This window comes from Podarcis filfolensis, assembly GCF_964270895.1.
Source record: "Podarcis filfolensis genome assembly, chromosome: 1".
In the NCBI taxonomy this organism is placed as follows: domain Eukaryota; kingdom Metazoa; phylum Chordata; class Lepidosauria; order Squamata; family Lacertidae; genus Podarcis; species Podarcis filfolensis.
Genome location: NC_139604.1, coordinates 123,979,783 through 124,003,704, shown reverse-complemented (window position 1 = coordinate 124,003,704; position 23,922 = coordinate 123,979,783). Strand labels below are relative to the sequence as shown.

General features: G+C 44.7%; 1 protein-coding gene across 4 annotated transcripts in view; it reads right to left on the bottom strand.

Annotated features, from left to right (window-relative positions):
- Positions 1-23,922, bottom strand: part of AHNAK2 (AHNAK nucleoprotein 2) — a 67,845-nt gene that overhangs the window by 12,628 nt on the left and 31,295 nt on the right. The window contains exons 2-12 of one of the 4 annotated variants that reach the window (XM_083607839.1): positions 22,978-23,045; positions 20,734-20,829; positions 19,709-19,771; positions 18,243-18,384; positions 16,778-16,959; positions 10,724-11,798; positions 8,757-10,000; positions 5,430-5,879; positions 4,370-4,706; positions 2,231-3,661; positions 1,416-1,507 (exon numbers count right to left, since the gene is read on the bottom strand). In XM_083607839.1, coding sequence (XP_083463965.1) covers positions 1,416-1,507; positions 2,231-3,661; positions 4,370-4,706; positions 5,430-5,879; positions 8,757-10,000; positions 10,724-11,798; positions 16,778-16,959; positions 18,243-18,384; positions 19,709-19,723 — 4,968 coding nt within the window. In that variant the 5' untranslated portion in view covers positions 19,724-19,771; positions 20,734-20,829; positions 22,978-23,045. Of the gene's footprint in view, positions 1-250; positions 800-1,415; positions 1,508-2,138; positions 3,662-4,369; positions 4,707-5,429; positions 5,880-8,756; positions 10,001-10,723; positions 11,799-16,777; positions 16,960-18,242; positions 18,385-19,708; positions 19,772-20,733; positions 20,830-22,977; positions 23,046-23,922 lie in introns of all 4 variants that reach the window. The other 3 variants (XM_083607840.1, XM_083607837.1, XM_083607838.1) reach the window with 3 other exon arrangements.

Genomic DNA, 23,922 nt, shown 5'->3' with positions numbered 1-23,922 from the left:
TTTAGGTCTGGAGCCTTCAGTTCCAAGGAAGCTTCCCCCTTTGGAATCTTTATGTCAGGTGCTGTGAACTTCATGTCTGCTGAAATGTCACCTGCTTTGATTTCAGGCTTGGTTACACTGACATCTGGAAGAGCGATGTCAACCTTGGGTGCACTGATGTCCACGTCGACTTTGGGACCTTTGATCTCTGGTTTGGAGAAACCCATGCTGGGCATCTTGAACTTTGGCGTGTGTATTTTCATTCCGCCACCCTCGATGCTCCCTTCTGCATCAGGCACCTTAACAGAGACCTCTGCCTCTGGAATTTCCACTTTTGCTTTGGGAAGAGAGATATCTGCCTCAACCTTGGGCAGTGAGACTCCCACTTGAGGAGTCTTCATTTTGGGCATTTTGACACCAGGCATTTTGATTTTGCCCTTCTTAGCAACCTCCAACTCCACACTAGGTGCCTTCATTTCAGCTCCGGGCAATTTCACGTCAGTCTCGATGCCCACAGAGGGCAGGGTCACTTCCCCTTTCAGTTCTGGTTTGGAAACATCCACTTCCACAGAAGGTAAGGTGATTTCTCCCTCTGCAGTGGCTTTCCCTTTCGGAAGTGACATTCCAAACTTGGGCATTTGGAATTTTGGCATCTTAAATTTACTGTCCGTGCCCTCCACCTTCGCTTCAATGCCACCTACATCAATATTAGCCGATGGTGCCTCAACCTTCAAGTCTGGAGCCTTCAGTTCCAAGGAAGCTTCTCCCTTTGGAATCTTCACGTCGGGTGCTGTGAACTTGATATCTGCTGAAATGTCACCTGCTTTGATTTCAGGCTTGGTTACACTGACATCTGGAAGAGCGATGTCAACCTTGGGTGCGCTGACGTCCACATCGACCTTGGGACCTTTGATCTCTGGTTTGGAGAAACCCATGCTGGGCATCTTGATCTTTGGAATGTGTATTTTCATCCCACCACCATCAATTCTGCCTTCTTCATCAGGCACCTTAACAGAGACCTCTGCCTCTGGAATGTCCACTTTTGCTTTGGGAACAGAGATGTCTGCCTCAACCTTGGGCAGTGAGACTCCCACTTGAGGAGTCTTCATTTTGGGCATTTTGACATCAGGCATTTTGATTTTGCCCTTCTCAGCGACCTCCAACTCCACACTTGGAGCCTTCATTTCAGCTCCAGGCAATTTCACATCAGTCTCGATGCCTACAGAGGGCAGGGTCACTTCCCCTTTCAGTTCTGGTTTGGACATATCCACTTTCACAGAAGGTAAGCTGATATCTCCCTCTGCAGTGGCCTTCACTTTTGGAAGTGACATTCCAAACTTTGGCATTTGGAGTTTTGGCATCTTAAATTTACTGTCCGTACCCTCCACCTTCGCTTCAACTCCACCTAGAACGACATCAGCCGATGGTGCCTCAACCTTAAAGTCTGGAGCCTTCAGTTCCAAGGAAGCTTCCCCCTTTGGAATCTTTATGTCAGGTGCTGAGAGGCTGATGTCTGCTGAAATGTCGCCTGCTTTGATCTCAGGCTTGGTTATACTGATGTCCGGAAGAGGAATGTCAACCTTGGGTGCGCTGACATCCACATCGACTTTGGGACCTTTGATCTCTGGTTTGGAGAAACCCATGCTGGGCATCTTGAACTTTGGCATGTGTATTTTCATTCCGCCACCCTCGATGCTCCCTTCTGCATCAGGCACCTTAACAGAGACCTCTGCCTCTGGAATTTCCACTTTTGCTTTGGGAACAGAGATGTCTGCTTCAACATTTGGAAGCGAGACTCCCACTTGAGGAGTCTTCATTTTGGGAACCTTGACGCTTGGCATTTTGACATCAGGCATTTTGATTTTGCCCTTCTCAGTGACCTCCAACTCCACACTAGGTGCCTTCATTTCATCTCCGGGCAACTTCACATCAGTCTCGATGCCCACAGAGGGAAGGGTCACATCCCCTTTCAGTTCTGGTTTGGAGATATCCACGTCCACAGAAGGTAAGGTGATTTCTCCCTCTGCAGTGGCTTTACCTTTGGGAAGTGACATTCCAAACTTGGGCATTTGGAATTTTGGCATCTTAAATTTAGTGTCGGTGCCCTCCAGCTTCGCTTCAACTCCACCTAGAGTGACATCTGCCGATGGTGCCTCAACGTTTAGGTCTGGAGCCTTCAGTTCCAAGGAAGCCTCTCCTTTTGGAAACTGTACGTCAGGTGCTGTGAACTTCATGTCTGCTGAAATGTCACCTGCTTGGATCTCAGGCTTGGTTACACTGACGTCCGGAAGAGCAATGTCAACCTTGGGTGCGCTGATGTCCACATCGACTTTGGGACCTTTGATTTCTGGTTTGGAAAAACCCATGCTGGGCATCTTGAACTTTGGCATGTGTATTTTCATCCCTCCACCCTCGATGCTCCCTTCTGCATCAGGCACCTTAACAGAGACCTCTGCCTCTGGAATGTCCACTTTTGCTTTGGGAGCAGAGATGTCTGCCTCAACCTTGGGCAGTGAGACTCCCACTTGAGGAGTCTTCATTTTGGGCATTTTGACATCAGGCATTTTGATTTTGCCCTTCTCAGCGACCTCCAACTCCACACTTGGAGCCTTCATTTCAGCTCCAGGCAATTTCACATCAGTCTTGATGCCTACAGAGGGCAGGGTCACTTCCCCTTTCAGTTCTGGTTTGGACATATCCACTTCCACAGAAGGTAAGGTGATTTCTCCCTCTGCAGTGGCTTTCACTTTTGGAAGTGACATTCCAAACTTTGGCATTTGGAGTTTTGGCATCTTAAATTTACTGTCCGTACCCTCCACCTTTGCTTCAACTCCACCTAGAACGACATCCGCCGATGGTGCCTCAAGCTTTAGGTCTGGAGCCTTCAGTTCCAAGGAAGCTTCCCCCTTTGGAATCTTTATGTCAGGTGCTGAGAGGCTGATGTCTGCTGAAATGTCGCCTGCTTTGATCTCAGGCTTGGTTATACTGACGTCCGGAAGAGCAATGTCAACCTTGGGTGCGCTGACGTCCACATCGACTTTGGGACCTTTGATCTCTGGTTTGGAGAAACCCATGCTGGGCATCTTGAACTTTGGCATGTGTATTTTCATTCCGCCACCCTCGATGCTCCCTTCTGCATCAGGCACCTTAACAGAGACCTCTGCCTCTGGAATTTCCACTTTTGCTTTGGGAAACGAGATGTCTGCTTCAACCTTGGGCAGTGAGACTCCCGCTTGAGGAGTCTTCATTTTGGGAACCTTGACGCTTGGCATTTTGACACCAGGCATTTTGATTTTGCCCTTCTCAGCAACCTCCAACTCCACACTAGGTGCCTTCATTTCAGCTCCAGGCAATTTCCCGTCAGTCTCGATGCCCACAGAGGGCAGGGTCACTTCCCCTTTCAGTTCTGGTTTGGAAACATCCACTTCCACAGAAGGTAAAGTGATTTCTCCCTCTGCAGTGGCCTTCCCTGTGGGAGGTGACATTCCAAACTTGGGCATTTGGAATTTTGGCATCTTAAATTTACTGTCCGTGCCCTCCACCTTTGCTTCAATGCCGCCTACATCAATATCAGCCAATGGTGCCTCAACCTTCAAGTCTGGAGCCTTCAGTTCCAAGGAAGCTTCTCCCTTTGGAATCTTCACGTCGGGTGCTGTGAACTTGATATCTGCTGAAATGTCACCTGCTTTGATTTCAGGCTTGGTTACACTGACATCTGGAATAGCGATGTCAACCTTGGGTGCGCTGACGTCCACATCGACCTTGGGACCTTTGATCTCTGGTTTGGAGAAACCCATGCTGGGCATCTTGATCTTTGGAATGTGTATTTTCATCCCGCCACCATCAATTCTGCCTTCTTCATCAGGCACCTTAACAGAGACCTCTGACTCTGGAATGTCCACTTTTGCTTTGGGAACAGAGATGTCTGCCTCAACCTTGGGCAGTGAGACTCCCACTTGAGGAGTCTTCATTTTGGGCATTTTGACATCAGGCATTTTGATTTTGCCCTTCTCAGCGACCTCCAACTCCACACTTGGAGCCTTCATTTCAGCTCCAGGCAATTTCACATCAGTCTCGATACCTACAGAGGGCAGGGTCACTTCCCCTTTCAGTTCTGGTTTGGACATATCCACTTCCACAGAAGGTAAGGTGATTTCTCCCTCTGCAGTGGCTTTCACTTTTGGAAGTGACATTCCAAACTTTGGCATTTGGAGTTTTGGCATCTCAAATTTACTGTCCGTACCCTCCACCTTCGCTTCAACTCCACCTAGAACGACATCCGCCGATGGTGCCTCAAGCTTTAGGTCTGGAGCCTTCAGTTCCAAGGAAGCTTCCCCCTTTGGAATCTTTATGTCAGGTGCTGAGAGGCTGATTTCTGCTGAAATGTCACCTGCTTTGATCTCAGGCTTGGTTATACTGACGTCCGGAAGAGGAATGTCAACCTTGGGTGCGCTGACGTCCACATCGACTTTGGGACCTTTGATCTCTGGTTTGGAGAAACCCATGCTGGGCATCTTGAACTTTGGCATGTGTATTTTCATTCCGCCACCCTCGATGCTCCCTTCTGCATCAGGCACCTTAACAGAGACCTCTGCCTCTGGAATGTCCACTTTTGCTTTGGGAGCAGAGATGTCTGCCTCAACCTTGGGCAGTGAGACTCCCACTTGAGGAGTCTTCATTTTGGGCATTTTGACATCAGGCATTTTGATTTTGCCCTTCTCAGCGACCTCCAACTCCACACTTGGAGCCTTCATTTCAGCTCCAGGCAATTTCACATCAGTCTTGATGCCTACAGAGGGCAGGGTCACTTCCCCTTTCAGTTCTGGTTTGGACATATCCACTTCCACAGAAGGTAAGGTGATTTCTCCCTCTGCAGTGGCTTTCACTTTTGGAAGTGACATTCCAAACTTTGGCATTTGGAGTTTTGGCATCTTAAATTTACTGTCCGTACCCTCCACCTTTGCTTCAACTCCACCTAGAACGACATCCGCCGATGGTGCCTCAAGCTTTAGGTCTGGAGCCTTCAGTTCCAAGGAAGCTTCCCCCTTTGGAATCTTTATGTCAGGTGCTGAGAGGCTGATGTCTGCTGAAATGTCGCCTGCTTTGATCTCAGGCTTGGTTATACTGACGTCCGGAAGAGCAATGTCAACCTTGGGTGCGCTGACGTCCACATCGACTTTGGGACCTTTGATCTCTGGTTTGGAGAAACCCATGCTGGGCATCTTGAACTTTGGCATGTGTATTTTCATTCCGCCACCCTCGATGCTCCCTTCTGCATCAGGCACCTTAACAGAGACCTCTGCCTCTGGAATTTCCACTTTTGCTTTGGGAAACGAGATGTCTGCTTCAACCTTGGGCAGTGAGACTCCCGCTTGAGGAGTCTTCATTTTGGGAACCTTGACGCTTGGCATTTTGACACCAGGCATTTTGATTTTGCCCTTCTCAGCAACCTCCAACTCCACACTAGGTGCCTTCATTTCAGCTCCAGGCAATTTCCCGTCAGTCTCGATGCCCACAGAGGGCAGGGTCACTTCCCCTTTCAGTTCTGGTTTGGAAACATCCACTTCCACAGAAGGTAAAGTGATTTCTCCCTCTGCAGTGGCCTTCCCTGTGGGAGGTGACATTCCAAACTTGGGCATTTGGAATTTTGGCATCTTAAATTTACTGTCCGTGCCCTCCACCTTTGCTTCAATGCCGCCTACATCAATATCAGCCAATGGTGCCTCAACCTTCAAGTCTGGAGCCTTCAGTTCCAAGGAAGCTTCTCCCTTTGGAATCTTCACGTCGGGTGCTGTGAACTTGATATCTGCTGAAATGTCACCTGCTTTGATTTCAGGCTTGGTTACACTGACATCTGGAATAGCGATGTCAACCTTGGGTGCGCTGACGTCCACATCGACCTTGGGACCTTTGATCTCTGGTTTGGAGAAACCCATGCTGGGCATCTTGATCTTTGGAATGTGTATTTTCATCCCGCCACCATCAATTCTGCCTTCTTCATCAGGCACCTTAACAGAGACCTCTGCCTCTGGAATGTCCACTTTTGCTTTGGGAACAGAGATGTCTGCCTCAACCTTGGGCAGTGAGACTCCCACTTGAGGAGTCTTCATTTTGGGCATTTTGACATCAGGCATTTTGATTTTGCCCTTCTCAGCGACCTCCAACTCCACACTTGGAGCCTTCATTTCAGCTCCAGGCAATTTCACATCAGTCTCGATACCTACAGAGGGCAGGGTCACTTCCCCTTTCAGTTCTGGTTTGGACATATCCACTTCCACAGAAGGTAAGGTGATTTCTCCCTCTGCAGTGGCTTTCACTTTTGGAAGTGACATTCCAAACTTTGGCATTTGGAGTTTTGGCATCTCAAATTTACTGTCCGTACCCTCCACCTTCGCTTCAACTCCACCTAGAACGACATCCGCCGATGGTGCCTCAAGCTTTAGGTCTGGAGCCTTCAGTTCCAAGGAAGCTTCCCCCTTTGGAATCTTTATGTCAGGTGCTGAGAGGCTGATTTCTGCTGAAATGTCACCTGCTTTGATCTCAGGCTTGGTTATACTGACGTCCGGAAGAGGAATGTCAACCTTGGGTGCGCTGACGTCCACATCGACTTTGGGACCTTTGATCTCTGGTTTGGAGAAACCCATGCTGGGCATCTTGAACTTTGGCATGTGTATTTTCATTCCGCCACCCTCGATGCTCCCTTCTGTATCAGGCACCTTAACAGAGACCTCTGCCTCTGGAATTTCCACTTTTGCTTTGGGAACAGAGATGTCTGCTTCAACCTTGGGCAGTGAGACTCCCGCTTGAGGAGTCTTCATTTTGGGAACCTTAACGCTTGGCATTTTGACACTAGGCATTTTGATTTTGCCCTTCTCAGCAACCTCCAACTCCACACTAGGTGCCTTCATTTCAGCTCCAGGCAATTTCCCGTCAGTCTCTATGCCCACAGAGGGCAGGGTCACTTCCCCTTTCAGTTCTGGTTTGGAAACATCCACTTCCACAGAAGGTAAGGTGATTTCTCCCTCTGCAGTGGCTTTCCCTGTGGCAGGTGACATTCCAAACTTGGGCATTTGGAATTTTGGCATCTTAAATTTACTGTGCGTACCCTCCAGCTTCGCTTCAACTCCACCTAGAACGACATCAGCCGATGGTGCCTCAACCTTAAAGTCTGGAGCCTTCAGTTCCAAGGAAGCTTCCCCCTTTGGAATCTTTATGTCAGGTGCTGTGAACTTCATGTCTGCTGAAATGTCACCTGCTTTGATTTCAGGCTTGGTTACACTGACGTCCGGAAGAGCAATGTCAACCTTTGGTGCGCTGACGTCCACATCGACTTTGGGACCTTTTATTTCTGGTTTGGAGAAACCCATGCTGGGCATCTTGAACTTTGGCATGTGTATTTTCATTCCGCCACCCTCGATGCTGCCTTCTGCATCAGGGACCTTAACAGAGACCTCTGCCTCTGGAATTTCCACTTTTGCTTTGGGAGCAGAGATGTCTGCCTCAACCTTGGGCAGCGAGACTCCCACTTGAGGAGTTTTTATTTTTGGGACCTTGACGCTTGGCATTTTGACATCAGGCATTTTGATTTTGCCCTTCTCAGCGACCTCCAACTCCACAGTTGGAGCCTTCATTTCAGCTCCGGGCAATTTCACATCAGTCTCGATGCACACAGAGGGCAGGGTCACTTCCCCTTTCAGTTCTGGTTTTGAGATATCCACATCAACAGAAGGTAAGCTGATATCTCCCTCTGCAGTGGCTTTCCCTCTTGGAAGTGACATTCCAAACTTCGGCATTTGGAGTTTTGGCATCTTAAATTTACTGTCTGTGCCCTCCAGCTTCGCTTCAACTCCACCTAGAACGACATCCGCCGATGGTGCCTCAAGCTTTAGGTCTGGAGCCTTTAGTTCCAAAGAAGCTTCCCCCTTTGGAATTTTTATGTTGGGTGCTGAGAGCGTGATGTCTGCTGAAATGTCGCCTGCTTTGATCTCAGGCTTGGTTATACTGACGTCCGGAAGAGGAATGTCAACCTTTGGTGCGCTGACGTCCACATCGACTTTGGGACCTTTGATCTCTGGTTTGGAGAAACCCATGCTGGGCATCTTGAATTTTGGCATGTGTATTTTCATTCCGCCACCCTCGATGCTCCCTTCTGCATCAGGCACCTTAACAGAGACCTCTGCCTCTGGAATTTCCATTTTTGCTTTGGGAACCGAGATGTCTGCTTCAACCTTCGGCAGCGAGACTCCCACTTGAGGAGTCTTCATACCAGGGACCTTCATTTTGGGCATTTTGACATCAGGCATTTTGATTTTGCCTTTCTCAGCGACCTCCAACTCCACACTTGGAGCCTTCATTTCAGCTCCGGGCAATTTTACATCAGTCTCGATGCCCACAGAGGGCAGGGTCACTTCCCCTTTCAGTTCTGGTTTGGAAACATCCACGTCTACAGAAGGTAAGGTGATTTCTCCCTCTGCAGTGGCTTTCCCTTTGGGAAGTGACATTCCAAACTTGGGCATTTGGAATTTTGGCATCTTAAATTTACTGTCCGTGCCCTCCAGCTTAGCTTCAACTCCACCTACATCAATATCAGCCGATGGTTCCTCAAGCTTTAGTTCTGGAGCCTTCAGTTCCAAGGAAGCTTCCCCCTTTGGAAACTGTACGTCAGGTGCTGTGAACTTCATGTCTGCTGAAATGTCACCTGCTTTGATTTCAGGCTTGGTTACGCTGACATCTGGAAGAGCGATGTCAACTTTGGGTGCACTGATGTCCACATCGACTTTGGGACCTTTGATCTCTGGTTTGGAGAAACCCATGCTGGGCATCTTGAACTTTGGCATGTGTCTTTTCATCCCTCCACTCTCGATGCTCCCTTCTGCATCAGGCACCTTAACAGAGACCTCTGCCTCTGGAATTTCCACTTTTGCTTTGGGAACAGAGATGTCTGCCTCAACCTTGGGCAGTGAGACTCCCACTTGAGGAGTCTTCATTTTGGGAACCTTGACGCTTGGCATTTTGACACCAGGCATTTTGATTTTGCCCTTCTCAGCAACCTCCAACTCCACACTAGGTGCCTTCATTTCAGCTCCAGGCAATTTCCCGTCAGTCTCGATGCCCACAGAGGGCAGGGTCACTTCCCCTTTCAGTTCTGGTTTGGAAACATCCACTTCCACAGAAGGTAAGGTGATTTCTCCCTCTGCAGTGGCCTTCCCTGTGGGAGGTGACATTCCAAACTTGGGCATTTGGAATTTTGGCATCTTAAATTTACTGTCCGTGCCCTCCACCTTTGCTTCAATGCCGCCTACATCAATATCAGCCAATGGTGCCTCAACCTTCAAGTCTGGAGCCTTCAGTTCCAAGGAAGCTTCCCCCTTTGGAAACTGTACGTCAGGTGCTGTGAACTTCATGTCTGCTGAAATGTCACCTGCTTTGATTTCAGGCTTGGTTACACTGACATCTGGAAGAGCGATGTCAACTTTGGGTGCACTGATGTCCACATCGACTTTGGGACCTTTGATCTCTGGTTTGGAGAAACCCATGCTGGGCATCTTGAACTTTGGCATGTGTATTTTCATTCCGCCACCCTCGATGCTCCCTTCTGCATCAGGCACCTTAACAGAGACCTCTGCCTCTGGAATTTCCACTTTTGCTTTGGGAACAGAGATGTCTGCCTCAACCTTGGGCAGTGAGACTCCCACTTGAGGAGTCTTTATTTTCGGAACCTTGACACTTGGCATTTTGACATCAGGCATTTTGATTTTGCCCTTCTCAGCGACCTCGAACTCCACACTTGGTTCCTTCATTTCAGCTCTGGGCAATTTCCTGTCAGTCTCGATGCCCACAGAGGGCAGGGTCACTTCCCCTTTCAGTTCTGGTTTGGAAACATCCACTTCCACAGAAGGTAAGGTAATTTCTCCCTCTGCAGTGGCTTTCCCTTTGGGAAGTGACATTCCAAACTTGGGCATTTGGAATTTTGGCATCTTAAATTTACTGTCCGTGCCCTCCAGCTTAGCTTCAACTCCACCTACATCAGTATCAGCCGATGGTGCCTCAAGTTTTAGGTCTGGAGCCTTCAGTTCCAAGGAAGCTTCCCCCTTTGGAATCTTTATGTCGGGTGCCGAGAGGCTGATGTCTGCTGAAATGTCACCTGCTTTGATCTCAGGCTTGGTTACACTGACGTCTGGAAGAGTAATGTCAACCTTGGGTGCACTGACGTCAACATCGACTTTGGGACCTTTTATTTCTGGTTTGGAGAAACCCATACTGGGCATCTTGAACTTTGGCATGTGTATTTTCATCCCTCCACTCTCGATTCTCCCTTCTGCATCAGGCACCTTAACAGAGACCTCTGCCTCTGGAATTTCCACTTTTGCTTTGGGAGCAGAGATGTCTGCTTCAACCTTGGGCAGTGAGACTCCCACTTGAGAAGTCTTTATTTTTGGAACCTTGACGCTTGGCATTTTGACATCAGGTGTTTTGATTTTGCCCTTCTCAGCGACCTCCAACTCCACGCTAGGTGCCTTCATCTCAGCTCCGGTCAATTTCCCGTCAGTCTCGATGCCCACAGAGGGCAGGGTCACTTCCCCTTTCAGTTCTGGTTTGGAGATTTCCACGTCCACAGAAGGTAAAGTGATTTCTCCCTCTGCAGCGAGTTTCCCTGTGGGAAGTGACATTCCAAACTTGGGCATTTGGAGTTTTGGCATTGTAAATTTACTGCCGGTGCCCTCCAGATTAGCTTCAACTCCACCTACTGCAATATCAGCCGATTGTGCCTCAATCTTTATGTCTGGAGCCTTCGGTTCTGTTCCAAATTTGGGCATTTGGAATTTTGGCATTTTAAACGTAGTGTCCATGCCCTCCTTCTTAATCTCAGCAGCACCCAGAGACATATCAGTTGATGGTGTCTCTAGTTGTATGTGTGGAGTTTTAAGTTCCAAAGAAGCTTTGGCTGTCGGCATACGTATGTCAGTTGTTGCTATCATGACGTTTGAATCTTCTTCATTTTGATTAATTACTCCTTTGATGCCATCCATGTCTTTTTTTTCTTTTTCTGTTTGTTCATTGTCCATTTGTAATTTTGTATACATTTTTTCTGTGGATCCCTTTTGCTTCTTTTTTCGTTGTTTTGGTGGTGTTAACTGTTTTATTTGTACATCTTGTAGTTCACCTGTTTGCAATATAGGTTTTGTTATCTGTGTTGTTATCACTGTCGTTTCTGATTTTTTTGTGATGGCTTTGGATTTTGATTTCTTTTCTTTTGTTTTTTTAATTGTTAATTCAACTTCAGGGTATTTACCTGTATGGTATGGCAGTTCAAATTTTGTTTCCCTAACATCTTTTCTGGGTTCCTGTATTTCCTCCAGTTTTTTCTCTTTAGCCCGTGAAGTAGAATATTGCACTGTTATTAATTCTGGGATTTCCTGCGCAGTATCATTTTCATAGTCTGTGAGAGGTCTGACTTCGTATTTTGTCCTCTCCTCTGGTTCTTGTTTAGTTCTGTGCATCTTGAATCCAATACTGGGGAATCTTAGTTTCTTTTGACTTCCTCTTTTAACTTTTGCATGAATTTCTTCTGGCTGAAATTGTGATTCTGTGTCTGTGCTTGTTGGGGAAATATCCGGAATTGCATGTTCGTATGCATCTGACGTGCTACGAGATCTCCTTTGCCCCAGTATCTTTTTACCTTTTAATGACTGGAATTTTGGCCAGGAAAGTCTGTCCTTTTTGGATCTTTTTGGTCTTCCAACTCTTTGTTTTACAATTAAGTCTGCTTTATCTTCTTCTGTGAATGTCTTTTCTGATGTTTCCAGTGCTTCCTTCCCCTGAGAAATAGAATTTCCAAAATAAATGGTTGTAGTACTTAATACGTATGTATTTAATCCCCACCCCTTTGCATCTTCAAAATTGTTGAAAGCAATGTACATCAGAATGTTTAAATGAATCAAATAGCAACAAGAAACCCCAAAACGTTAAAACAGACTTAATTAGCAGAGAGACTTTGGCTGTGTACACATTACCAGCTTAAAACACAGTGGGATAACTTCCCTCTGCTTCATTTCAAATCACATTTGGACATCATCGCACACATAGCATGGTTGGGTGTATTTCTCTTTAATAATAATAATAATTTTTATTAAAGCTTTTTCATAATAAAGGTAAAAGATAAAGGGACCCCTGACCATTAGGTCCAGTCGTGACCGACTCTGGGGTTGCGGCACTCATCTCGCTTTATTGGCCGAGGGAGCCGGCGTACAGCTTCCGGGTCATGTGGCCAGCATGACTAAGCCGCTTCTGGCGAACCAGAGCAGCACATGGAAACGCCGTTTACCTTCCCGCCAGAGCGGTTCCTATTTATCTACTTGCACTTTTGACGTGCTTTCGAACTGCTAGGTTGGCAGGAGCTGGGACCGAGCAACGGAAGGTCACCCCGTGGCGGGGATTCGAACCACCGACCTTCTGATCGGTGAGTCCTAGGCTCTGTGTTTTAACCCACCGCGCTATTCGCGTCCCTTTTTTTCATAATACAATGAGATAAAAGGTTGGATGTTTTTCCAAGTCTCCCATTGCCTGTCCACATCAGTGGGTGGAGAGGGGCATGGATGTCATCATATGGCTTACATTTTCAAATCAGACTGAAGCTGGTTAGGGAGAAAACACATAAAAATGCAGTATTTCTCAGGGAACTACAGGATAGATGTGACTTGCAGCCAACGTTGTGCATGCACGGCTTCACAAACCAGTGCTGGGAGCTCACTGGAAGCAGAGCAAACACGAGTCTCCAAAACAACTGATTCACATTCCATAAAAGCCTCATGCTTCCAGGAATGTAAAAAGGTAAAGGGACCCCTGACCACTAGGTCCCTCTAGCAATTCAAGGTGACAAACACTTGCTGAAAAATATCATGTAGATAATACAACTTACTCAATTTTGCAGTCTCTTCCCATTCCCCAGTCATGTACCCCTCCTGAAACCTAGATGCAATGTTCCTAGCCGCTACGACACAGTGTGAAGCTGTTAATAAGAGAAGGTGTACTCCCTTGTGCAAATTAATTGAAACAAAGCATGTTTTCTATCTTACTCATAATCCTGTACTCAAAACAAACACGCAAAGTGCGTTGGTCATAATGGTGTTGGAAGCCTGCAGCCAATAGAAGGAATGATGTGCTCGCCACAATATACTAAAGAGAGTTATTGCAGAGCTGGAAAAGAGGTATCCTGATGGTATTGGGATATTGCAGCAGGACCTAGCCCCCTGCCACACATCGAAAGTGGTGAAGAAATTCATGACAGAGCAGCAAATACAGGTACTTGATTGGCCAGGGAATTCCCCGGACGTAAATCCCACTGAGAATTTGTGGGCTATATGCAAAAGTCGCCTCCGTGCTGTAGACTGTACGACTACGGAGAATCTCATTCAGGCGCTGATTCAAGTGTGGTACAGGGATCCGAAAATCAACAGTGACTGTTCGAAACTAGTAGACTCCATGCCAAACCGTGTTCAAATGCTGCTTTAAAATAGTGGAGGTCATATCCGTTACTAATGTGAGTTTTCTACATGTATATGTGAGTTTTGTACAATAAACTACATTGTTTGTTTCAATTAATTTGCACAAGGGTGTATAATAAGCCTGCCCTGTGTAAGAGGACCTTTGTCTTGCATCCTCGCATCTCACAACTGGAGTGTGCATTGTGTTCCGTAGGTCACCACAACCTATATTTATAGGAGACCTGCTCTGCTCCAGAGGAGGAACTGAGGGGGGGCAGGGGAGACTTTCTGCAGGCAATGGCTTTTCCACCTGCCTTGTCGCAACCTCCATCCCCAAGAGCCTTTCCCAGACCATGACTGTGAGAACAGCAAAAGCAGCTGGGAAGAGAGGAGTTCAGGGATAGTTTTTAAAAACTGAGTTGTGTGTCCTTATTTCTCAGTTTGACCCTTTTACATGGTTTTGTGCGTTTGCTGTTATTTTATGCATTGTGATTTGCTGTTACTTTGTTGATTATAGATTAGTAATTCTTTCTTGGAATTGATAAGTGTAAACCGTTAAATTATTATCTGCTGATGTTTAATTTTACCGTTTACTATTGGATTACTGAATAGTGCTTTGTCTGATATAACTTTCTTATTTTAAAGTTATTGTGACTTTTTTATGTACTATAGGATCTGATTGTTACTATTAATGTTTGATGTTTTATTATTATTTATTCGTGTGTTGGAAGCCGCCCAGAGTGCCTGAGGCAACGTGGGGTGGGGTATAAATAAAAATATTACTATTATATATTATTATATATATAGGCCATCTGCATATTCCTGCATTGCAGGGGGTTGGACTAGATAACCCTAGGGGTCCCTTCCAGCTCTACAATTTTATGTTTCTACACAATCAAATTAGGGTGTCTGCTCTGCACAATGTCAGAAATAGGCCCTTAGTGTGGCAGCACGGAACTTCCTCCAGTTATCAGACAGGTCTGGTTTTTATTGTCTTTTTTTGTGCCAGCTGAAGGCTTTCCTTTTTCCGCAAGCCTTCTAAGTGGAGGTTTTCATCCCAATTGGTATTTGAATTTATTTGGAATCGCTTTCCATGTGCAATTGTTTAAATTGCTTTTATATAAGCAATTGTCTTAACTGTCTTTACGTAACCAGCTGTTTCGTTTGTGGTTTTTATCGTATCGTGAAATTGCTTTGAGATGCTTCATAGGAAGCGATTAATTGGGGGGGGGGATACTTCTGCTCCAAGAAAGTGTCCTTAGGCACCATACTAATATGCCAGTAGTCTTCAGCTTGTCAAGTGCTGTGATTCACCTGAAACGTGAAGCTGCAGACAGGAGAGGCCTGCTTCTCAGAACCCCTTAACCTGGGGATCGGGCCTAGCATTACAGCAGCCGACCAGACAAAAACAGAACAGGAGGAGGCACTTTCTCCTCAGAAAACAAAATGCTGTCAGCAGCACTGCTGAGGCCAGGGCTCCACTCCACTTTGGGGCAAAAGGCTAAGACGTTGGATAATGCGAGTTGGTGTGGCTGAAATGCCTTTACTCGCATGCATCAGAAAAAGGTTGATGCTAGGCTGGGGACTCAGCTATACAGCTGCAAATAAAACATTTTAAGTGCACTATACAAATGTGACGCTAGATGGAGACAGTGAGCTAGGGCAAATTCAATGTATTTTTCAAAACTTTTTTTTAAAAAAAACAACAACAAGCGTTTTCACAGCATTTTTTAAATACGTGTGCAGATTCCACCTGGCTTTCGGCATCATTCTTGCCCTCAGGCTACAATATTCCTCTGCAATTTCATCATAGCAACTATTGCAGAGTCTTCTGCAATTTATTTCCTCTCATTGGTTCCAGAAACGCAGCCAACAACTCTATTTTAACAAATTACATGTGCAGCAAACATTATACGGACTGTATTTTGAAACTTTTTCATATTCTCCCACCCAGTGTGCTACCCTTGCCGTTGTGGCGACACGGGGTTGCCATTCTGTGCTTGGACTTACGTTACTTGTTGAACGGTTCATTTATCCAGTCTGTATAACGTTTACGTTGTTAAGACAGAGTTGCACATTTATCCACTCCATGTTTACATTATCTCCAGGATTTGTCTTGCACATGGCACCTTAGTATGTTTGTTGTTTGAATGGTTACAAGTCTATCTCTAGTCTAGCTATTATTCTAGTAAATTTGGTTTTATACTTATAAGCCAGTTTGTGGTGTTGTTGTTTTCTTCTATTATTATTACTGTCACCACATTTGATACTTTGGATAAAAATGTGGCCTGCTGTACAAAGAGCCATGTTCCTCATCAAAGTATGTCTATGGCCGCCCCACTTTTACCTCAGACCTTGTCTGCTGCTGGCCTGTGTCCCTCAGGAAGTTGTCCATGAAGGAATGTTGTCCTTTGGCTTAAAAACACCCCCTTTATGTATCTGTTTTATTTATAAAAGTATTTACATACTACCCTCCCATGAAACATCAGGTCAGTGTACAGCAATATAAACACATTAAAAAGTAGTAATCCTCACCCCCAAAAACCATTTAAATGACTGGCTGCTTGAGAAACATGTAAACAGCTGCATGGGCCTGTTGGCATTAAAAAGTCTTCAAGACATTAACCAGGCCTTTGGTTCATCTGACTGACATCCTATGCCCTTTTAAAATGTGTTTTTTTGTGGGGGGGTATTGGGTTGTTTTTATTTTTACTATGTATTTTGTGGTTTTATATCTTGATTTTATTCTGTGAACTGCCCTGAGGACCACCTCCCCCCAGGTATAGGACGGTATAAAATTAAATAAATTATAATAAAAAGATGCCCGACAACCCAGTGTGATACATACACACACACACACACACACACACACACGGAGAAAGAGAGAGATTGCACCCTATTCTGAGAGGCTTTCTGCATTCTTACAGAAACTGAAGAACACACACAAAAAGGGCTTCAATAATTCAATGCCTCAAAGGCCGCATCCCCTCAAATCTCACTTCCACTAAAAAAACCCCTGAAGGTTGGATCCAGAAACAGATGAGTGGGTGTTAGTTTGCATGATGGGGGTTTCTTGGCTCACTTCTGGAGCAATGTGTGGTGCAGCAATGGAGTGGAGAGGCGCTGCAGTGGGGTTGAAAAAATTGTGATAATTTGACAGGGCTACTTTGGTTTAGCAGAAATGCCTTTCTGTTTGCCCAATATATCGCCGGATCTAGACCACTGTCCTAAAATTACACGAGCGATGGTCAAGTTAATACCTCCCCCAAGATCCATGCCTTGATCTGAAGTGTAATTTTACAGCTGTGCATTACCTGACTCGTTTTTTCTTTTTTGGATTGCGTTGCAAAATGCATTGTTTCAAGCTCTTCCTTCCTGGCGAGCTTTCTTTTGAGGTTGAACTGTACTTTGTACGGCTCGGAATACTGCAGAATCTTGAGTGCATCTTCATATTTGATATTATCGAAAAAGATTGTGGCACTTAGAAGCTGATCACCTGTGAAAAGAGGCAGCAGAAACTAATTGGGTGTCAAAATATCGGGCTCATTAATTAGATGCCTTGTTTATGCAAAGATATCTAAAAACAACAGCAAACACCCCACCTACCCACCCATGTGGGCTATAGCTGTCAACTTTTCCCTTTTCTTGCACGGAATCCTATTCAGAATAAGGGGATTTCCCTTTAAAAAAGGGAAACATTGACAGCTATGATGTGGGCATTTCTAAATCCATTGAAAAGGAGCCTGTTGTACCATTAAAAAACACATATTCTAGTGTCTTGATTCAACCACCTGCTCATGAAAATATTTACACATATCTCCCAGAATTAAATGCTAGTATTGACATCTTGCATAGAATTTCCAGTTGCAGTAATTCTGCATGGGCATGAGTATTCCTTCCTGCAAGAAATCAGGTCATATGATGGAAATAACAAGCATCCCAAAATTGTGCATGCAGAATTGTGGCCAAGCTGGTTTTCAGAGAGATCTTCAGATAATCCTGCAGCATGGGCACTTTATGAATGCATTCACAAAACCAGGTTGCAAGTGACTATCTAACAGGTTGTTGTCTCAGGTGTGTGTGGGGATCACCCTGGAGTACAAAACTGCTGTATCTGATCAGTTGAATTGTCCCTTAGGTTGTGTGAGCATTCATGAGCAGGTTTTTATTTGTACAGTTGTTTTTTACAGATTCTAAGCCCTCCAGCTACAGCTGGCTATCCGTCAAGATAATTTTAGATCATAGCCAGTTGACTAAGACTGCAGTCCTATACCACCTTGCCTGGAAGTAAGGCCTATTGAATTCAACAGTGGAATTTGCTGCCAAGGAGTGTGGTGGAGTCTCCTTCTTTGGAGGTCTTTAAGCAGAGGCTTGACAACCATATGTCAGGAGTGCTCTGATGGTGTTTCCTGCTTGGCAGGGGCTTGGACTCGATGGCCCTTGTGGTCTCTTCCAACTCTATGATTCTATGATTCTACTTCTAAGTAGACATTTATAGGATTGCACTGTAAGTAGGTTAGTCCCGGCTCTTCTACTGTTATTTGTTCAGCCATTTGTTTAAAAAAGAGAAAGCCCACTTTCTCCTCCTCTATAGATTGTCCAATGTGCTTTTTAAAAAAAGTTTGCATAAATTTGACCAACATTTTAATTAACCTTTTAATAATAATAATAATAATAATAATAATAATAATAATAATAATTTATTTATACCCCACCCATCTGGCCAGGTTTCACTTTCGTAGCTAATTTTACTAAAATAAATGTGACATAAGACTTTACCTTCTCTCAGACTGAATAACTTCGATGCTGGGGACTCTTTGAGAACTTGCTTCACAAATAATCCTTCGGTTCCTCCACCAGCCACACTAAAACCACTTGCCCCAGATTCGACTTCTGTTTGTAAGGTAACCTCCATAGATTCCTAGTTGGACCAAAAAGTACATTATCAAAACTCATTTCATTGAAGACTTCAACCCATTCCTGTCATGACATCAGTAAACATCAGCTGATGGGGGGTTGCATCGAAGGCGCACTTCTGCACATTGTGTAGATTTACAAAAGCTTCTAGAATGTTCTAGCCCCTGAAAGGCTAAAAAGTTTCCTTATCCAGGTTTTAAACCAAAACAGAACTCTAACTGCATCTCAAGTAAGTAGTCTCTCGTCCAGAGACAGTAGCATGACTATTACAATGCTTTGAATATTATTAAATTCGGCTCCTTTTGAAAAACGAATGTTCACTTAGGTGTACAATGGGTATATTCAATATCGTTCTTCGCAGCTCCAGCCACCTGCATATCCTGTTTCGTTTCACAGGTGTGGCTGCTCTACAGCAAATTAATTGAACCCCAAGGTAACTTGGGTAAACAGTTTGATTGATTGTGAAAAATCTACGTGGAGATCTTCCCACACAATTTGGTTTCAACCTGACATTATACTGAATAGTTGAAACCCTTGGCATCCAGAAAACAGCAAACTACACTGACAACAGTGGAACTGCTGGGCTTATTTGCACATACTCAGAGTCAACATAAAGGTTTTCTGGGTAGAGTGTTTTCCAGTTTCAGATGACTTCCAAGGGGGAAAGTGGCCACGTCTCCTCCCATCCCATTGCAAGCAACACCAAAATAAACTATGCAGAAAAGAAAACATTGTAGAATAAATAATGCAAATATTGGTTGCAGAATCCATCATTGCTTGGATATCCTGGACATAGATATTTAATTATTATTCTTAGCATGGAGTACAACAGAGCCCTGGATATGTATGCGTAGAATCTTCAGCGCTGTGACAAGTGAGAATCTGTGGGTGGCGACTTTGGTCTATCACAAGCTCCCTTGAAAACCTGGGGGAAAAATTTCAGAAAGCCTATAGGCTGGTTCACACAGGCAGTGAGGCTTGAATGCATATTTCAGGCACACACCCACATGCGCCCACACCATGTGTAGACCGAGTTGTGTGAGTGCGTACCTATCTGCAGGGATCTGTACATGCATATTTTCCAAACATACAACTTACACACACCCAAGACTTGCATGGACTGGCCCTCTGTGGCTTCGCAAACTGGAACCAGTTTGGGAAGTATTCTTTGGCAAGTAACAGTTAAAGCGTGCATTTGTAAATCTGTGGTTGCATTCCCGTCCAGGGACAGGTATCAATGAGAAGATCATTCAGTTTGAAGAGCTCCGAAACAATGCTCTTCTGTACAGAAGGGCGTACCTGGTGTTTATCAGACACCTTAAGCTCACCTGTGAATCACTCATTTTGATAGAAGAATCCCGTCTTTGTCTGTTCTCTATATCTTGCTGAAGCTGCAAACACAGGTGTAATTTTTAAGTTAGCTAAAATGGATTTGCACAGATTATGCCAAACTTCTCACACATCTGTCATTCTGTAGTCATTAGCTATTTTTCTGTGGTGGGAGTGGCACTGTAGTTAACAATAGCTGGACAATTCATTTCAAGGGTTCTGAAATATGCGATAATCAGTTATCTGCACACAATTATCACCTCTCTTCAGACTTCAAAGGTATATATGTATGTGTGTGTACACACCCACACATAGGGACCAGGAAAAAACCCCCTATTTATTCACATTTATATGCTGCATTTCATTCAAGGATCATAGGGCGGTTTACAGTATAAGAACACAAAAATACATACCATTAATAGCACAGAAAACAGTAAGTTTAGTTTAAAAGGCCCTACATTGTTTAATTAGCCAAAGATTTGGGTGGGTGAAGAGGCACATGGTGCCTAAAGATATGCAATGAAGATGTAATTAAGCAGTATATGAATTGTCAAAAATAAATAGTACATAAAATGCAAATAAACTATAGGGCTATTTTGTCACCAGGCAAATACACTTTTATTTGCTCAGATGTTCCAGCTGGCCATATATGCTTGGTTTCAATGGTTTTATCTAGGGCAGGGCCAAAGTACTCAGCCAAGTATTCCGCCAAGTGAGGGATGGCTTATCTTTATAATCATGGCGATTATAAAGCATCACCACTCTTTCCTTGCAGGGCTTAGCTGCCTTAATGGTCCAGTAGCTTTCCCTCTAGAATTTGGGACAACACTATGTCATTATGTAGTGTCTTGCATGGGGCATTCTTTGGGGAAAGAACAGGTGGTTCTCCCCACGGCCAACTGATGCCAGTTTTGACTTTAACTTCAAAGGGCTAAGGAAGCCATTGCCTCGATGGTCCAAAAGAACTGAGAATTTGACACTAGCGAAACAGTGAAAGACAAAATCCCATTGTGTCACATCTTGCCTTTTTGTTAAAATATTCATCTTCTATGCAATACTCATAAACAGGAGAGGATCCTTGTGGTCTTGGTCGTATGTTTTCACTTGTCACTTCATCGACCTGTAGGAGTGGAACAACAACAGAATTTAGCATAGAATTGTAGAGTTGGAAAGGAACCCAATGCAGGAATCTCAACTGAAGCATCCATGACAGATGGCCATCCAACCTCTGCTTAAAAACCCCCAACGAAGGGAGGCAGTCTCAAGGGAGCCCCTTCCACCATCGACAGGTACCCCCTATTCAATATTACTTGGTGAACAACGGATGCTTCCAGTTTGAAGAGTTTAAATCAGGGCCAAGGATCTGGTGCATGGTAGGTTTTTGTCTAGCCTGCATCCCTTCCTTCCCAGTCTCTGTTTCTCCTCCTAGCCTCTACCCCTAAGGTCACTCTATTGTTCCTCTGACAGCCCACTGTGTTTTTGCAATGGGTGCTGAGGAAGATGAGCCTCTTTCTTGGTGCCCAGCACAGAAGCCAGACATTTCCAGAGAAGAGGTGGCAAAAGAGAGAGCTTAAGGTATTTGGCTGCAGCTCTGCCCACCCTTAGCTCTCTCCCTCCCCCACATTTGCCCCCCCAACCACTTTTTCTGATGGAATGTGGCCACTGGCTTAAAAAATGTGCCCCATCCCTAATTTAAGCAGAGGAAGCAGCAGAGGAAGGGAATCCTTTGAAATCATTGCATCACCTTCCCCCCAGCGAAATGTGACAAAACTAAAAAAGGAGTTAGCTGTGTATCTGTAAAGGAGTGGCAGTAAAACCAGGATCAAAGGTGGTATGCCTGTGAATGACATTTCCTGGGGGCAAACAGTGGGAGAGGCCATGTGCCTTCATACCAGGGCTTTGAGTTTTTAAGAGTCATTTGCTCGGTCACGGACATAACGGTGGATTTTTCAGCTGATACTGTGATAGGAATATTATGGTCTTAGATATATGGTAGTGTTCATAAGTGTACCACCCAAGCACGTGCATAGATCAGCACAGGAAGGCCAACCTGGAACCATTTTGATTCCTAAACTGACCAAATGTTTTCTCTGCAAAGTCAAAGTGGGAAACCTCCCCATTGTCTCTTTCCTCACAAATCCTGTCTTAAGGACACATTTAAGATATGAATAGGGTGTGAGCCTGTGACCTGGCCCAGGAAATAAGTATTTATCACTACAAAAGAATGGCCAGGCTCCCCAGGCAATCCAATCAAGTAACCTGCCAGACAGGAGATAAACAACGACAGGAGAAAAACAACATTCAAATTTCTGTTTAGACCGCCTTTTCTGTGATGTAGGTATGATGTATCTGAGGGGTGGTCTTAGGTTACACCCCTTCTGTGATGTATGTATGATGTTTCTGGGGGTGGTCCTGATCTACAGGATGGGAATTTCAAAAGTCTTTATAAAGCCTTGCATGCCATTTTTCTGGGTTCCTCCTCTCTCCTGCAGGTGAGGGGAGCACCCTGTTGCAACAGATCAATAAAGATCGGGCTTACTAGCTGCTTTGCTTCTCAATATTCTCTGGTTGGCCTCTGTTATTCTCTCCTACCAATAGAGAACCTATGTAAGGACTCTATATGGGCTCTTGGATACCCCATAAGGGAAAAGGGCAATTTTTGTTTACAACAGATACCTAACTTCTTTTTTTCCACAGCCAAAATTTTCAAATCGACTATACAAACCATTATTTATTACATATAACTGGGGCTGCCACCTCTGTTCGCCAACCCCACCTACTCACCAATCCCTTTGCCAACCCCACACTTTTCTCACACCACTCCTCCTTTACAACCGACAAAACCCCCTTTATTTTACACGTCATCCAACCCTTTGTCTAACCCTTCACAGCTCAACCCAAGCCCCTTTCACTTTTAAACAGGTGTGCTTTATGATGCAGCGCAGGTAAGATCCTATCAGCCATCTTCATTTGCCCAGAGGCAAATATGTGCCATGGGCCCCCGAGTATTTTTAAGTACCAGGCAGTCATCTCCCAATTTTTAGGTTTCTGCTCTGGGTTACATTTAATATGGACTGGAGACTTTCAAATAAAATTGCATTTTCTATTCCAGTTCAGGGCGTAAAAGGGAGTCAGTATGGTTTGTGAATTAAACTCAGGCTTTAGTTTGACTTCTTGATCTTCTTAGCTCCTGTCGTAAAGGAAAAGATGCTGAACAATCTCTGAATTAAAACCAGTGGTGGCTGCAAAACTGTTGGGTGTTACTCACAGAGTCATCTTCTGCATCAGCCTCGCCGTCAGCCTCAGTGTCTTCTGGTCTGAGTTGTCTCCCCGAAGCTGGAATGATCAAACAAGCCATCAAACAATTGTCCCACCCACAGCAGTGAAAAACAAAGGTTATTAACCTCATGATAGATATGGAATTGAAATATGCCCCAAACCCAAAGCAACATGGTCCTGATCCACCTGTGGGCACCATGGGCAACTACTCAAGCATAATACCAGGTGGCCCTCATACACTCGTTGAATGCAACATGTGAACACTCCCTTCTGTCTGAACGGTGCCTGCTTTTTAAAATAAAATAATAATCATCATCTTCTATTTATATCCTGCCCTCCCCGGCCGAAGTCAGGCTCAGGGCAGCTAACATCAGATATATAACATTGGTATAAAATCAAACAATAATTAAATTACCTCCTAAAAACAAGTCAAAATCAAATTAAAGTCTAATTAGATGGCTTTCCACATGGTTAGGGTTGGAAACAGTAAGTGCTCAATTAAATTAAAAATTAAATGAACAATTAAAAAAATGAAGTTGAGAAATGTTGACTTTTCAGGTAGTTAACCTGTTCACACCCGGCCAGACATAAACCCAAGATTGGACACTTCTGTGCTCCTGGGCAGCGTCAAGTGAGAACAGAGGAGAAAAATGACAGACCATCCCATCTGGAAGAGCTCACTTTAAATCCAGTTCCAGGGATTTACATCTCAAAGCAAACAGAGTCATTTGGGTCCACAGATAAGGATTTCTCTGAAGTGCAAAGCCTGGGAGAATTTAGAGGGTTATGTCAATTTGTTGTTGTTTTTAAAAAAGAATTCATAAAAAGCTTAATTAAAAAAACCCTAACTGTTGTACATAAAATGATATACGGTAACATATATTTAACAACACCTTTTTGTGTTGAGATTCGTAGAGACACCATTGATCCTTTG